The 17,133-nt window shown below is 38.6% G+C and overlaps 1 protein-coding gene across 1 annotated transcript in view; it reads right to left on the reverse strand.

The window, feature by feature from the left end:
• Positions 1 to 17,133, reverse strand: part of exoc4 (exocyst complex component 4) — a 115,106-nt gene that overhangs the window by 76,878 nt on the left and 21,095 nt on the right. Inside the window, exons 9-10 of the mRNA XM_034863444.1 lie at positions 7,895 to 8,040; positions 7,595 to 7,683 (exon numbers count right to left, since the gene is read on the reverse strand). Coding sequence (XP_034719335.1) covers positions 7,595 to 7,683; positions 7,895 to 8,040 — 235 coding nt within the window. The remainder of the gene's footprint in view (positions 1 to 7,594; positions 7,684 to 7,894; positions 8,041 to 17,133) is intronic.

A 17,133-nucleotide genomic window follows, 5' to 3' on the forward strand; every position in this document is an offset into this window, starting at 1 on the left:
ATATATATATATATATAAAAATAAAGACCAGAAGAACTAATCGGCCAGAAGAACTAATCGGCCAATCACATCTTTGATTGGACCCCCAGCAGGGAATCCGACAGCACATCACACACCCTCTAACTGGAGGAACCTGTTGGGATAGCAAGCTGGGAAAGCAAGAGGTGAGTGTTTATCTGTCTGGCTACCAGTAGATCTGCTACAGTGCAGATGCCAAGGTCTCTACAGCCTCCTGTCCCACATGCCCTTCTTCCACCCTTCCTTCTCTCACTCCCTCCCTTTTTCATTAGTTCATCCCTCCATCTTCTCCAATCAGCAGGTCTAAAATTAAAAGTAAACAGAGGTGACAGTCAAAGCCGCCAATAATGACAAGACCAATGCTGATTAAAATTAGCCCTTAGGTTGGAAAAATACACCAAGCTCTTCCTCGCTGATTAAATGCCAGCACTGTGTAAACTATTACAACCTTGTTCTATTCTCCTTCTGTTGTCCTCTGCATCCCCCCTGTCATCTCTATTCTTCCCACTTCCACTTTCTTACTGCATTTAATGTCTGACTTATCTGTGCGTCACCTTGCCAGGGTCTAAATCTTGTGTAGTATCACTGTATAATGTGAAAATGTCATAACTCTAACTTTGGCCATGTTTATGTTTTATCTCAGAAGGTCTTGAGATAAAGAGTTTCTTGATAAAGTTTACGTTTTGATTATTTGACAATCTGCTTCTCTACATCATCACGACATTGGCCATATCTGATGTTTAGCAATGAGAACCAGCTTTCTCAGCTGTGCCATCATAGCATGGATGAAGTAACCAAAAAAGACATGCAAGCAGCGTCTAATGCAGTGATAGTGCTATGTATAACGCAGGACTCATTTTCATCTAGTTTTGCTCCAGGGCTCACACCAAGTTATTCCAACAGGTGTTGCTGGCTTGTGTTTGGTTAATCATATGTGATTCACATTTTCTCCAAAAGTGTAGAGCCACAATTGCTAAATGAAATTTAAAAAAACTACACACAAAGTGCAATGTACTAGCATCAAATCTTTACAAATTCTGTAAAATGCTTCGTTTTAGTCACAAATTTATAACATAAAAACATTGAGTCAAACAGTGAGTCAAACAGTGAGTCAAATGCCGGCAATTCTAACATCGGTCTTGAAATAACCCCCTGCAATGTCTTTCCTATTATCGTGCTTCTATCTTCCAGCTTTCAAACCAGAGCTTTGGTGAAGAACAATGAAGTAAAACCTGATATCATTATTACAAGCCACAGTGCATTTCCCACAGTGTCTCCAAGCTCCACTCTAATTTCAGCACCACAGCTACTCTAATTCAATCAATGGTCCCACAGCAGATGATAATCCAACACTGCATTTTTGTGTATGTGTGTGTATGTCTTGAACTAGGAGGGGAGTCATATCTCTAATGTTTCAACCAATCAACCTTGCTGAAATCTATGTACAAGCAATTTGAACACAATGAGCCCAAGCTAACACATAATTAATAAAATAAAATAACTACTGAAAGCTAGGACATTTGCAGCAGTGTGTGTATGTGTGCCTGTTTTCCACAATATGCAGAGCTGCTCCATATTTGCTTTCATGCCGAACACAAATAAAGGCTGTTCACAGTAATAGCCTGTCAGGTAACAGAGGTACCTCGCACTTTTACCTACAAACCCAGTTATGTCGCTGCTGGAACAAAGCGATTCATAAAAGGTCTGGCACTGGGGCAAGAGGGGAAACATGTCATTTTCTAGTGGTGTTTCTGGCGGGTACAGAACTCAAGTGTAGACTCTATGAAAGCCCTCATCAATCACTGATGTGACATTTACCTTTTCATACATCCCTCAGCTTCAAGGGTAATGTTATACTAATAGTAACAATGGCCAATTAAAGGACAATTATGAAAACAGAAATGGAAAATCTGATATAGAGAGGTCTATTAACTAGTTAATCCTTCTATTTTTTGTCTTTTTTTTTGCTGTAAGACAATTGAATGAAAAACAGTATTGCCTCAAATTTAAGAAAAGGTTCCTCTACTGTGTGTTTCTCTTATTCTGAGACTAGTATAACGATTCAGAAGTTTACAAGGAAACTACAAGGTTGCGAATTATTAGTAAATATAATATTTTGGGCAGTCAAAATGTACGTAATAATAAATTGACGCAACAACAAAAATTCCCTTTACTGGTACTACGTTTTTTGGTGTTCTGTGATTTTGGGCCACGCCGTAGTTTGGTAAATCAGGAAGTGATGCAGCAGTAACATTGTGGAAGCATGGATGTTTTATGTGTGGATGGCTAGCAGAAACAAATCTCCTTCAGGAGAAATGGATGAAGAAAAAGGTCCTTCAAATGGCAAGTTCAATTTCAAAGCTCTTCCAGATGATCCTCTCCACAATACTAAAGTTATTTGCATGTACTGTCGAGCTATTACGCCGAGTCTCAAATACCACTTGTTGGCGAAGCATATGATTGATGCAGCCAACCCTCTTCCCCCTCACCAAAGGCAGGCCACGCTGGATGGTTTGCCACGGTTATGCCTTGATAATTCTTATGGGCTTGAGTTTTCCATATTATGCTTTCAGCTCATTTCTGAGCCTACATTACCTTTGAGGTTATTCTGGAGAATATTCTAGACAGTATTTGTCATTGTTTTGGATGTTTGCATTAATAATAAACTTAACTAAATAACTGTTTTAATTAAACTTTTTAAACTTAAAATAAAATGTGCATAAAGCAATCTAATTTGTCCACAACCATGATGATAGCAACATTAAACAAGTACTATTATCTCTTTTAAAAAACATTTAGAACAGCTTTTTTAAAAGTGTGATTAATTAGCAGTTAAGCGCAAGTTAACTATTGACAATTATGCGCTTAATCACAATAAAAAATGTAATCGATTGAGAGCCCAAATATTATTACCTCCCTTAGATAATGTATGCCTAATGAATTCAGTCTGTTAAAGTTTATGAATCAGATAAAAAATAAATCCAACTTCATAGTCAAGAAAAATAAGTTTTGCTCATACATAAGAAATAGGCATTCTGGAGAGAAAAAGTGGCACTAGTACACATTTTGTGAAGTCTTGCTTTGAGAATCGTGACATTAAATAATTTGGCATTTACTTATGGTGGGTCAATATGAACATATAACACATTGCTTATGGCTAATGATCTGTTATTGACTCTTCCATGTTGAGCCACCTACGCAAACATGTCTTAAAATTTCAAAAATCCAATAAGCAAAGATCAAGAGAAAGTTAACCCAAGAAAAGAAAGATGTGCGTGAAACATCAAATCTTGACTGAGAAATTAAGCAAGAAGAGAAGAAGAGAAATAAAAACGCAAAGCATCAAATATGGTTAGGAAGGTTGTCTTTGACTTTCTGGCGTCATAATCCTATAATAATTATTGACTTTTTTCCACCAACAGAGTTCAGTTCCAGCTAAGACTCCGTTTATGAATATGATAAATCATAAATTGCAAGGTCAGCAGAAGTCAAGTATCACTACAAAAGAGGAGTGAACAACCACTATCCTTGAATTTTTAACGCATATGAAGAGAAGAAATGATTGGAAAAAGAGGATTTGAAAAGGCTGTAATTTTGAGTGAGGAACCCATCTGAAAGTGGTACGTTGGTGTAGAACGAGGTTAGACCTGGAAAACATGATAGTTAGCATGATAACATGATAGATCAAAACCTCCTCTAATGACCCTATTATTGATCTGAAATGTCCAAGCTTTTCAAAAACTGACTTTCCCCTAAACTTAATACATTCCACCCCGGGAAATCACAATCCCAGTCTGGCCATAGTGTGTAACATCACACATTACTTGGCTGGAACATGCATTTTCTGCTACTTCACGTGTCTCACGGACACACACACACACACAGTTCTGTGATCACCTGACTATCAGCATCTGCCAGCCCCACCCACCATCACCTCCACCCTCGTCTCCCACTAGACAGTTTTCCATTTGCACCTCTTCTCCCTCCCCTCCACATTGGGGTTTACAAATCAGCTTGACAAGGAACACCACTTCTGGTCGCCCCCAGCTGCCACTCTCTTCCCTCTCCTGCCCTCCCTGTTCCTCCTCCTCTCATGGGAACACAATGTTATTAAACATAAACAAGAAGCCCCCAATACAGCTTTTTTTTCTCTACCTCCATCCGAGCATTAAAAGGTGTGGGCAGAGTGAGAGAGAGAGACCTGTTCGTAACTATACTGCCCGCATAGGGGACTCAGCCAGACTTTTAATTCTGTTTGCTGGACAACGTGTAAACAAGTATATTTGAATATCAAAAGGAAAACTGGGAATGTGTGAAATAGATTTGGAACCGAGTTAATTATGAATTCATCTTAGGAGCAGAGGAAGGTCATAGGTGGGAGAGATTTTGGGAATAGCATATATGCACATGCCTGCAGGGAAAGGGGGAGAGTCTAAAGTGTGGGTTTGTCACATCACATTCCCCGGGGCAAGGCAATATCACATGAAACACAAGGAACGGCTGCGACACAAAGAGAAATAAAATCAAAAAAAGGCTGTAAATGCATTACTAACTCTGTATAGTGCAAGACTGCATTTGTTATTGGGCTATATTCACACTTCACCTCCCAGATGACCACTGGGCTCTGTGTCATCTGCAGCCTTCACACGATACAGAGGCATTAAAAAAAAAAAAAAAAAGCAGGGAGCGGGGATGTAAAAGTCTTGTGGTTGGGAGACATGCAAAGGAATATGGGGGCATGGCAACCCATTTATAACTGGAAAATTGTTATTTTCCTAATTTATTCATAGGGAATGTGATTGAATCTGGATGGGGTTCTTTGATTCTGAAGACGCGGTTTGCCAAGGATACAAACACACACAGAAAATTTAGACAGACAGCTGAGAATCTGCTGCACTCTCCCAACATACGTTCACAACACATATTGCAGGTCTGGCTACATATGGAGCTGAAATAAAGTCTTTAGATGAAGCATTGGATTAATTGAAGCGTACGAGATGTGCTTCAATGGGGAAAGCAAGCAATTAACTCCCCATGTGTTAACATGCGCCTGTGTAGCCATGTGCCAGTGTGTAATGATATATGCAGAGTCCTTACAACACTGATGAGAAATTAAGTACAGATACAGTATAACAGATACATTTCAAACCTATTAGAGAAATGTAGGTTACAAAGTCATTAAACGCTCTATACAAGCACTGCTGCTCTGATTCGTTCTTTAAGATCTTGGACACTAAACAAAGACCCCTGGAAAGCTGTAACCTCTCAGACATCAACATAAATTCTATATAACTATCTAGTATCATTCACAAAAGTGCAAAATGCAGCAAATGTGGAATATGCATCTGCCAAAACCACAGAAGCAACTGTAGTTCTATGCACTCTATTTAATGTACGACCATTTTCTTCCTTTGTCAATGGTGCATAGCTGGATTTAAAACAGGTAATCAAACACTTATTTGCAAAGCTGTGTTGGTGAGCATCTGAGTTAATAACTATATTGACTTGAAGCAGACCGTTGAGAGAAAAAAAAAAAAGAGTTTAGGAAACTCCAAGTAAAGAGACTAAGAGACACACATGACTAAGCTTTAAGTGTTGAGTAATCCCACAGCCAGAAGAACTCATCAACTCAATCTCTCGTTTCTAACTCTTTTTCCCTCCCTCCTTCCCTACAGTTAGTTTAATTTGAAGAGAGAGGAAAAAGTCCCTTCCCACACAGTCTCAATACATATTTTCCTAATTTCTTCCTTCGGAAATCTCTTAATGGCTTCTCCGCTGGACCCTGATGAAAACAATGACTTTTAACCTTCCTCTACCTCCCTCCCTTCCTCTATCCATCTTTCCCCTCCCTCCATCACAGTCGACTTATTTCACTTTTTAAATTATTTCTTACTCCTTCAATCTCTTTGCAGCCATTCAGGCCCCAGCCTCGGCTTGTGGCCGGTGCTACGCATTGTGACAGGTGAAATGAAAGCCCAGAGAAATCTCATCTTCTTATAAACGCTCCGAGGCATTCAGCCAGTTAAAAAAAAATAGTTCTACCCCTTTCTTTCTGAGACGCCAAAAGATGGAAGAAAAGAAGAAGTGAGCCGTTATTTGAAGACCATTTGGGGTTTTTCTTTATCCACAGTTAATCAAGGCTGTTCTTATTGTGCCGGGGGGAGCCGAGGCAGTAGCTTTTGCATACATTTACAGACTAGCTACTGTAAAAGTGACATTTCTTTTGTCAAAAAAAGAACTGCAGTCTGTGTTGAAATGTCTTCTAGAGTTGTTAGTTAAGTCAGTCCTTTGCTTATTGGTTTTAGTTAAAACCAAAAGAAATCTTATTAATAGTACACTGTAGTTTACCTTACACCCTACCTAGTAATTGCTGGTTTATTTTTTAAATCTACTGTATGCACTTTATGTTTTTGTGCACACAAACTAAACCCTAAATAGTCAAAATTTGTGATACGGATGTCAAAGTGAATTTCTTATGGAGTAGTTTCTACTGATTCAATTCACTTTATTGTATTGTGTTGCTCCATCTCCTTCCTTTTCTATTTTATCCAAACAATGTCAATGAGGAGCTTGGTGTAAAAAAAAAAAAGGTAGCTGACAAACAGCACAGTCAGGCTCTGCTGATTAATATCTTAAGGTCATGGGCAGAGAGAGAGAGAAGCAGAATAAGTAGGAGTGGTAGAACAGCTTAGACTCTCCAAGTTCTGGCTTTGCAGCTCATTCACTGTGTCTGTGCATGTGTGTGTGTGTGTGTGTGTGTGTGTGTGTGTGTGTGTGTGTGTGTGTGTGTGTGTGTGTGTGTGTGTGTGTGTGTGTGTGTGTATGTGTGTGTGTATGTGTGTGTGTGCGCATGATTTTTAAGGCCTCTCCCTGCAGGGAGATTCTGCAAAGTCACCCTGCTCTCTGTCTCTCGTCAATCTCTATCTCTATTGCTGTTTTCCTCTCCACAATCCTGTTGTTTGCCTTTCTCTTCCTGAGTGTAACTTCTCAAACTGCAGCGTGCCCTTCCCTATCTATACCTTTTGTTTTTCTGCTCCCTCATGCTCTCATTCCACCTCTCCATCTGCCCAAATCCCCCTATCACTCTCGGGCTCTGTCCTTCCACATCCCTGCCTGTCTCCATCTTAGCCAAACGTGACCAAATCACCCTAACCTCCCTTTTCTATCCTGTTGCTACTCAAGGCTAGACACACACCTGTTTACAATCTCTTCAACATCTCTCTACCCATTCCTCTACTCATGTATCTATCTGCACTTACCCATTATTACTGTCTGTTCAGTAAGCTTTAAGGCCTCCCTTTTTCATCCTTCCACCCGACATCAACCTTCGCTCTGTGTTCCGGCTGCTCTTTTCTCTCCTGCTTTATCAACACACATCGCAAACCCTATCCAATTTATTCTTCTTTCTCTGTCAGATTCCCAATTTCTTCCTTCTTCTGTCAATACTTTTCACAGCTTGTCATCTCTCTTTCCATTCCTTCATCTCACTATCTTTCCACCCATCTTCACTTCACTGCTCCAATCCATTTGTTGGAGCCCTCCATTTCTCACTTTGTCCTCCTTTCCCCCTCCTCACCTTGTAATTCTCCACTCTTGCTGTAGAGTTCTCGCCTCTGCTCTCTCAAGTAGGCACTCATGCTGATGGCATGGGAAGATGATTCAAACCTACAAAACACACAAAAGGTTCAACAAGTGGGTACACAACACAACAATACAACACACCCAAGTAACAGGACACAAAGAAATAATTACAATGAGCAATGGCCATGGGACTGCAACATGTCTTATATATTCATTCTTACATTCATTGTTTTCTTTTTATCTTATATCGTATTTGGTCAAGCACAAGGCAGAGAGCAAAGAGTGTGATGCTTACTTGAAGAGTGACTGCTTGGCCCGCTGTGGTTTTTTCTTCGCAAAAAAAGCAGCAAACTCACTGCCAGTGCTGGCATAAGAGAGCTGAGCCGATGGCTCTGTGGCACTGCGGCTGTTCTTCACATCCAGATACTCCATAAGCAGAACCTTAAACAACAACAGAGCACTACGTCAAAAGCTAAGAAGCAGAAAAATAAGAAGCACTTATTTATAGGAGATTGTCCTTCACCCAGGTCCCTTGGGTTCAATCCTTTAACGCACGCACTAAGTGCATCCTAAGTGCATTTTGCGTAAGACATACATTTTACATGGCCGTTTTCTGCCAACAATTTGATGGAAACAAAAAAAAAATGTTTTAGATGTCAGATAAATAATATGTATAATTGAATTTTTTTGTTAGAAATTGAAATATATAGCATCTCTATGTTAGTGACACTTTGCTTCCAAGTTGGTAAATGGGGGGGGGCTGCCATCACAAGGGTCAAGCACAGACTGTGTGCGTCATTCAACCCGCCTTAGCTCCTTCCACGCTTCACCTCTTTACCCATTTTTTGATTAGTAGACATTAGGCGCTGCCTGCTCCATTGAAAGCCATTACTTTGAGCTTCATTTTGGCTAGTCAGAAAACTATGGGTGACGTCACAGAGACCAGGTCTATATTTTATGTCCATAGTCTATGGTAATAGGACCGCTGACACATGATTTAATATTTTTTAAAAGCACAATCAAACAAACTACAAAGCATACATCTCAACTTTCAAACACAGTGAAAACTATTTCACTGTAGCTACTTTAATGTTAGTCCTCAATTTATCACATTCATAAGCTTCCTGTTAGATAATGTAACTTTGAGTACCTTTTTAATAACTTTAAAGCACCCACTCACAATCATTTCCTGTACTCTCAACATGCCCGCTTCGTTCACTTATCAACTTAATCATTTTGTACAAAAGGTGTACTTCTAAACTAAAAGGTCAAAAGAAAAATACCCACATTTAAAACATTTACCATTAGATTAAGCACGTATCGTTTTAGAGCTCACCAAAAAACATAGCAGTAACCAAGAGTCACTTTTGGTCATGATAAAGGATCATTGCCGTGTCGAATTGTAAATACAAAACTCAGAACAGTTCCAATGCTGTGGTTGGTTCAAATGTTGTGACCTTACTCTATATCCCCGCTCATTTAATTTAATTTTGTATAACCCTTTTGCACTGCTTTCAATTTCTTCACAGTTTTTGCGCCAAAATTGGTGATTCAAGCATTCAGTTGCCATTGAATTTTGTTGTGCTGTTCCAAGAATATTTCACTGAATAAATCTATTTTCAGTTCACATTAAATGTAAAAAGAAATTTGTATAAAAACCTGCTTTTTTCAGCAAAGATCCAGATAAAAGAAAAAATACTAAAACTAATACTTGTAACTTTGAGATAGAAAAAACGCCTGTGACATGCATGGGGCGTAAAACACATCAACGAATTCCCTGATCTGTCTGCATGATACATGTTAAAAATTCATCAACGTCTTATCATGCTTCATAAAATTCTTATCAAGTTCTAACAATAGCTGATGACAACCACAATGAAACTGTGGCCAGAGAGAGAAAGTTAACTTCCTCTACTCTATCATTCTATCTACACATTCCCTCTGTTGCTTTCATTGGCTCTCATTTTTCAAAATCTCATAGTCCTTCATCTCTCATTTCTCACATTCCTATTTTCTCTCGGTTGATCCGTCTACCTCAGTTCATCGTCTTCTTTCTCTCTCTCGCTTTTCTTTATTCCTCGCTCTGTGTGAATACATATGTTCTAAAATAGGCTTCCATATCTAATGGCTTCATCATTTAGCAGGTCCATTTAGCCTGTGTGTGTCTAATTCTGAGGCACAGTGTGGGTCAGCCCAGAATGGGACAGGAGTAATGGCCAAGCAGATGGAGATCCATCCCGACCGTAATGATGTAATTAACGCTGCGGAGAGCTCCCCCCCCCCCGTCATGCATGGGAAAGCTTTTAGATGCCAGCGATGTTACGACAAAGTGCATGCACATCAACGTACATGCAAGTGCACCGCCATAGAAAAAAAAGCAAATAAGTGGGCCTATTGCGGATCTTTGTGTTAAAAACTGAATCATATTAATAAGTGCATTCAGAGATTTTGATGGATTAGTACAAACAACAGGTCAAATTTGTTAATTTAATTTTAAAAAATGCTTAGAATTTGCACTTTTATAACTTTAAAAAGTTGTAATGTAAAGTTAAATGAGTCTGTTGTCACAACATCTGGTCACAATATTCACGTAAATACACAACTACAACACACGTACACAATCTTCCATCAAACATGTAATTACTCTCTAACACACTTCCCCATATCACAGGCCATATCACACACGCAACCTCTCCAACTGGCAACACCAGGGGCTCCACTTGCCACTAGCCTAGTGCTGCAACTAATCCTATCAGTGTATTAATTACTAATGATGAGCTGATGGCGTAAAACCCCCACTCTTTGCAAGCTAACGTCCAAGTAGACTTAATGAAATGCCAGCGCTGGGCTGATGAAGGGACTCCGACCCTACTTAAATTACATTAGCCCAGAGACAGAGTGAACTTTGGAGGCAATTAACGGGACTGCTAACACATAGAAAGATAGAGGAAGCGAGGGATGGCAGGCAGAAAGTAACACAGAAGGAGAGATAAAGGTGGAGTTGTGGAGAATAGAAAGTGCAAAGGATTATGGGTGGAGAGTGAACACTGAACAGAGTGCTAAAGAGAAATTAGAATAGAAAATTAAGGTAGACCATGTGAGAACACTCAAGACCAAATTAAAGAACCATCTGTTGCTGATTTAACACTTCTAAGGAGAGGTAAAAAAAGAGGGTTGGTTTCCCCACCTCTACTTAAGGATCTCCGACTAGTTCTGGCGAAGGTTGTGTGTCAGCAAGCTGTCTCCAATCAGCAGCAAACCATGTTTCAGAGCTAGTAAGTTGCAAAAGTAACGTTTTTTTATTGTCATCTCAAATCTACCTTAATGACAAACTCTACATTGGCCCCAAAAGGATAATTTGCTTTAAAGCCAAACTACTGCAAATATGTGTTTTTTCGGAAACTTAAGAATTTATCTTTGGTTGTTGTTAAAAAGTGTCATGAGTTAAGTTTATTTTTATATACAACTAACTTTTACAAACACGAATGCATCACAGCAGCATCTTATTCAAACGATGTACTCTATATACAGTATATATATATTTTTTAGCATTCTGTTCAGTGTTCCTTCTCCACCTGTAATCCTTTGCACTTTTTAAATAAAATAAAAATAAATAATTAAAAATGAGCCTTTTGGGCCTGATCGTCTGTAAATTAATAATAAATAGGAATTAGCTGGCCAACTTTGCACATTTGCAGTTCAAAAGAAGAGTAAGGCTGGATGCTTACCAGCTCAGAATATGAAAGAATATGGTGGACGACAGTATCAAGTGTGACAGAAAGGCGTGTTTCAACTAGTGTGGACTTCACCGGAAATAAACAGAGGTCTGTGCACTGGCTGAATTAACACAACTGTTACGCCTGTCTGTCACATCTACTGCAGTAAGATTCACTGTGTTCACTTGGAAGGAATGACTGCACATGGCTAGGCACATGTAATGGCATTTTGAGCATGTTTAGAGGCTAAAAACACTTTTGAAACTTGCCCTGTTTAAGCCTGTTGGGTTCTTAAGGCAGTAGGAGGACAACACGATGAAGACAGCACAGACTGTTTTCATTTTTCTCTCTACTGACAGCACTCCAAATTTACAAACAGAGCTAGGTGTTGGAATCAACCGGAATTCTCCTTTAAGCAATGCGTTAACATAAGGGAAGAACACGAGACAAAAGGAGTTGAAAATTGACTAATTTGAAGGGTCACTAGTGAGTGGTACGGAAACGGGTGAGAAGTCAGCCCTGACATTTTCAATCAACAAAATAATTTATTAAAGTATTGCAATCACTGTTGGAGAAAATTGGAGGGTTATGAGTACTGGGAGAAACAATATGGTTTAGAGTTTAAAAACAAGACTTGGGGATTTTTCTTGGTGGACAGGATTAGATTTGAAAAGTAAGAGGACTTTTTAGCCTTCACCTAGACATTAAGAGTACCATTGAGGTCTCTGAGATGCAATCTGTATACTTCTAGCGTTGTGGCTTTTCCCAGTTGTTCAGTCATAACAAACTAAAACTCTGGATAGTTTCCTTTATCCAAGGAGATAGTTTTTTGGAAGGGGTTTTAAGAAGCCTTAGTAGTGGAGCTACTTTATCCAGCACTGAAGAGCAATAGTATAAATGATTGGACAACAGTGTCTATGTTTTTATCATCTAAAACAACATTGCTGTCCAACACCCTAAAGAAATTAACAGCTAGAGCTTTGTTAATAAAACGGTAGCGTCTTATATGGGAAGAAGGTTGAGACTCCAATTTATAGAAAATGTTAAATGAAATACATTTGTGGTCACTGATATATACATCTTTAGGGCTTACATATCCAATATCTATAACATGTGTAATAAAAAAGTCCAAAGTGTGCCTGCCATCATGTATGGGGCCAGATACATGTTGCTTCAATTTGAAGATTAAAGTCCCCAACCATTAGTACCTTGTCCAGCTTTATAAAAGACGAAAGTAGGTCTGTAAAATCTGAGAAAAATTAGCCTATTGGGCCTGGCCGTCTGTAAATTAATAATAAATAAGATTTAGCCTCCCAACTCTGCACACTTGCAATTCAGAAGACAAGGAAGGCTGGATGCTTACCAGCTGGCATGTAAACCTGTTTCTAAAAACAATGGCAAGTCTACCACCACAGCCTATCTGCCTGGGTGTGCAAACATGATCCCTCCTGGAAGATTGTGCTAGTCTGCTGTTGACTAATAAAACAAAAGAGCAGCCTTTTCTTCCAACTATTCATATAAGCTGCATGTACTCTACTTGTCCCCATGCATTGAATAAGACAATCTCCTCTTTCTTCCTTCCTCCTCTTTCTAACCCATCAGGTCAAGCAGATAAAATCTCATTAAAATTGCTATTACTCATGCAACAAAGAGACCTAGATCCAATTGCTGTCACCTGTGTTTGACCGCACAGCTTATCAGTAAGGCACACTTACAAGGTGGCACAGAAGTGGCTGAAATAAAGACCACAAAACAATGGAAAATATAGAGGAATTGGATTAACAAGGCAAAAATGACAGAGATAACTATGTTGCAATATATGAGATATGAGAAATAAGAGTGAAAGACATAAGCAAAACTGTAATTAGGAGAGAATGAGGAAACATAAGACAATGGCAAAGCAAAGAGTTCTCTCAGTGTCTACACATAGAGCATGACATCAATGCAATATAGCACAGATCCACAAGTGACCAAAATAAACAAATGAAATGTTCTACAATATTAATAAGTGATGGCCCCCAGAGCCCGGGTCCTAATGGGCGCCATCGCTAATTTATTAAAAGCGTGAAGCATTGACGTCTGACGCAACAGCTCTGCGGAGGAAGACAAATGGTAGTCCCAGATGGAAACAAATTAAAGTGTCTCTTGACATTTCATGCTTTGTTTAAACAGTTCAGGTCAAAATGTGTAGATGAATCTTGATAAGTTAGTCAAAACAGTATCTCTACGCTTAGTTCAGTGACCATGCACTGTAACTTCCATTTAAAGTTAACAGAGAGTTGATGGAGATATAGGCAAGGAAGAAATGGATTCCCTAAAAAAACCTCATGGGTAAATCCGTGAAACAGTTAAAGAAAAAAGTGGTGGTTATGAACAGACGTGAGACACCAGGCAAATGGCTCTTCACACCAGATACTAAGACAACACTCAAGAGTTCAAATAAACTTAAGTGTGTGTTTGGGTGCTATGTGTGCGAACATGCAAAACTAACATCTATTTCAAGAGCTCCCTAGGCAAAGACATTTCTACCACAACTATTCAAAGTAATTCTAGCAACCAGACAACCTCGTTTGGCCTTTGAGCGGCTTGGGTCTCATCCCAAGCTTAAATCAGTCCACTAGGCTAAGTAATGCGTTATGTAAAATGAAAAAGGAGAAAATCTTCATCAAAGTCTGTCTTTGTAATTCATTATCAGTTCTCCCATTTATTTCTTCCAAACCCAAATGTCCCCTTTGTGCTTTGATAAAAGTGTATACTCATTCTTTATGCTGTCCATTAGGGCTCCAACTCCCAACAAATAAGAGACATAAAGACATAAAGCTATGCAGGGTGAGCCTGTCACTGGATGAACAGTCGATTGTTAAAATTAAATAAAAGATTTCCCTTGATTTTCTCTTTTCTGGTTTCCACCCTCTCCTTCTTAATAGGTTATCTTTAAATCAGCCAAGAGAATAATCTTAAGACTCTGTTCCTTTCTCAAAGCGTATTGAAATTGGTTGTTTTCCCATTGAATCCTTTATCTGGTGTCTTGTCACTAAACCTACTGTATTAACCAATATCCCTTGCTGCTAGCTTGAAGTTAAAGCCCAAAGTGTCCTTGGTTGTCAAAGAAAGTGTTCTTTATACATCCTGTATTGATTGTGTTCCAGAAACTTCAATAACCTTCACAGGTTCTGACAAAGCTGCAGCCACAACTGCTCCCACAGTCCTGAACTACAGCTAACCAGTGGGGGTTTCCACCTGGAGTGTACCGCGTCTAGTCAATCTTTTGAAGGCTATCTTGTTGACAAAGAGAAAAAAGATGTGCCTGCGTGTTCACTGAAACCCATTTCATTTCTCTGATTCCATGCTGTGTCCCCAAAATGTTTTTTGATGTAAAAAAATGTATACGGTATGTGTATTTTTTGTTAAAAAACAAAGAAGAAAAACTATCAACAGAATAGTTTGTAGTGTTGAAAGGTGTTTCCATAGATACTGTCCATTCTAAATACGTGTGTGCTTTTTATTTTTATTTCTATGATACTCAACTCTCATGTTGTCCTCAGGTCAAATTGACCCGTTTTCCTATATCAAAGTTCTTTTTAATTAACCAAAATAACATGATCGATTCCACACAACGCTCTTTGGCAAGTACAAATCTCTACTACTTATTCAATTTTATAGCATTTGAAAAAGTAGTATTAGTATTAAATATAAATAGTACTGATTAAAGTTGACCTGTTCCAGTCTGTGATTATCCTTCATATATTCCCTTAATTTTAGTCTAAATAATTATTGTTTTCTGCTTTTCTAAGTCAAACATTTCTGTAAATGATGTTTATTGACCATGAATTCTAAAATGAACTGTAAAACTAAAGTTAATAAGATAGTGTTACGTACTATTTGAAAACATCAAAAAAGTGACATTCAAAAAAGCATCAAAAGTGTTGAAAAAAAGGGGGGGAAAAAAATAGTTAAAACATCAACAAAAGTGTTGATTTCCAGTTTTGACGAGAAGACAACACAAGGGTTAAAATAGCAGTGGATATGTTGAAAGGACTACTGCATATCTTAACTGAATAGCAAAAGCAAAGACAACACCAATTAAAAATACTGTATATACACAGACAACTGACACTCACTGTTTACCATAATAATTGGTTTTAATTATGAATGGACTATGGTGTCCTTTAATTTAAACGTCAGTTTTCTCTGTGTTATTTGTTGCTGAGACTGCAGTAAATAGTCTTCTACCAAATTGTTCAAATCGTAACTAAACTGTAAATAAAGTAAATCATGGTTTTAAGTGGCATTTTTAACATTGTTTTTACTTATTTGCCATCAAAACAGCACCTTGTATGTGAGAATACTGATGGTAACAAAGCACTGAATTCCTTCACAGATCCAGTTGGAGATTATTGGAGGGTTATGAGTACTGTAACATACATGTAAAAAACAAAACAAAAAAAACAACAACTGGCGAGCCCACCATTTAAAATGTAAGCCACAACAGTGTTTACTGTACAAGACATTATATTGTGTACCCTTTAGCACGACGGAGTCATAACAATCAACCTATCATTAAGTCATGAAAATGAGTACTAAAACATCCATGAACAGTTGATGAAGTCTCGAGTGATTTTGATGTAGTGAATATGGGTGGGAAGGGGGTTGGTGTGCGTGGATCTGAAAGAGTAGAGACTTTACCGTGGTGATGGTAGACTTCACTGCGCTGCAGCAATATGTAAATATGACAGCGCTTTGGAGGGCAGAATAAATGTGACACATTATTAAAATGTTGGGCAAGAACAACGTAGCCATGTCTGTGCTTCATATCTAATTAAAAGAGATCATTGTCTTCTAGCTTTTCTCTGGCAGTTCAATTCGCCTCGTTTTCACTCTGTTGATGAGCTGAGAGAAGGCAGCGCATATTTAAGCCACTTATATGCACAAACATAGCACCCCTTCTTTGTCTTGGTTAATCTACGGCAATGAAATGATCCCTTTAAGAAGTATGTTTAGAGAGAGAGGGGACTTTGTTGGTTTGTACCAACAGGCACATTCTAAAGCAGACAGGTACCTGAACGTCAATGTGATCAAAGTTTGCTTTTAAAAAATCAACTCATTTGGAGCCCACATCAAAAAAGCTCAGCCCATGTTGCACCCTTCCGTATCTCTGGCTACAGTAGAAAATGTTAATATGCTCATGTTCTGAGTTCTCTTGTGAAGTTTCTATGATCTAGAAGTCAGCATCTATACATATTTTCGAAAGCAGGCTCAAAGTTCCTTGTTTGCAGAGAGGAAGCCATTCATTAAAAGTGTGATTTGCACTCCGGTCACACACTCACGGCAGACAACGGACATGGTGGCAAGCAGTCAGCCAGCCCCAAATCCTAGCAGAATGCGCAAATGCCGAGCTAATTAACAAACTTACACGCCTCAAACCAAAAGGCTGACAAGGTCAAAGAGTGATCAATGTCAGTAGCTAGAGACACTCTGTGGCAAATCTAATATACATTAAATAACACTCCCACTGGGTGGTCTTAATGGAGAATTCATGGAGAGGTTTATAAACTGTGATCTTTTATGAACTACTTTACCCAGTTACCTAATAATATTGTGACTTCCATATTGTTCATGATTAAAAAGTAAACTTGTGGATTTTCTTGCATGGCTCCTAATGTTGTTTTGACAAACATGTACATCACATTAAAATTGCCAGGCTGACAGACTGTCAGATGATTCTATACTGTATTTTTGTAAGAGAAAAGAGAAGCCTATAAATCACTTATGGATACACACAAATTCCAGTCAGTTGGATTTCTTTGATTCAACTGAA

The sequence above is a fragment of the Etheostoma cragini genome, chromosome 23, assembly GCF_013103735.1.
Source record: "Etheostoma cragini isolate CJK2018 chromosome 23, CSU_Ecrag_1.0, whole genome shotgun sequence".
In the NCBI taxonomy this organism is placed as follows: domain Eukaryota; kingdom Metazoa; phylum Chordata; class Actinopteri; order Perciformes; family Percidae; genus Etheostoma; species Etheostoma cragini.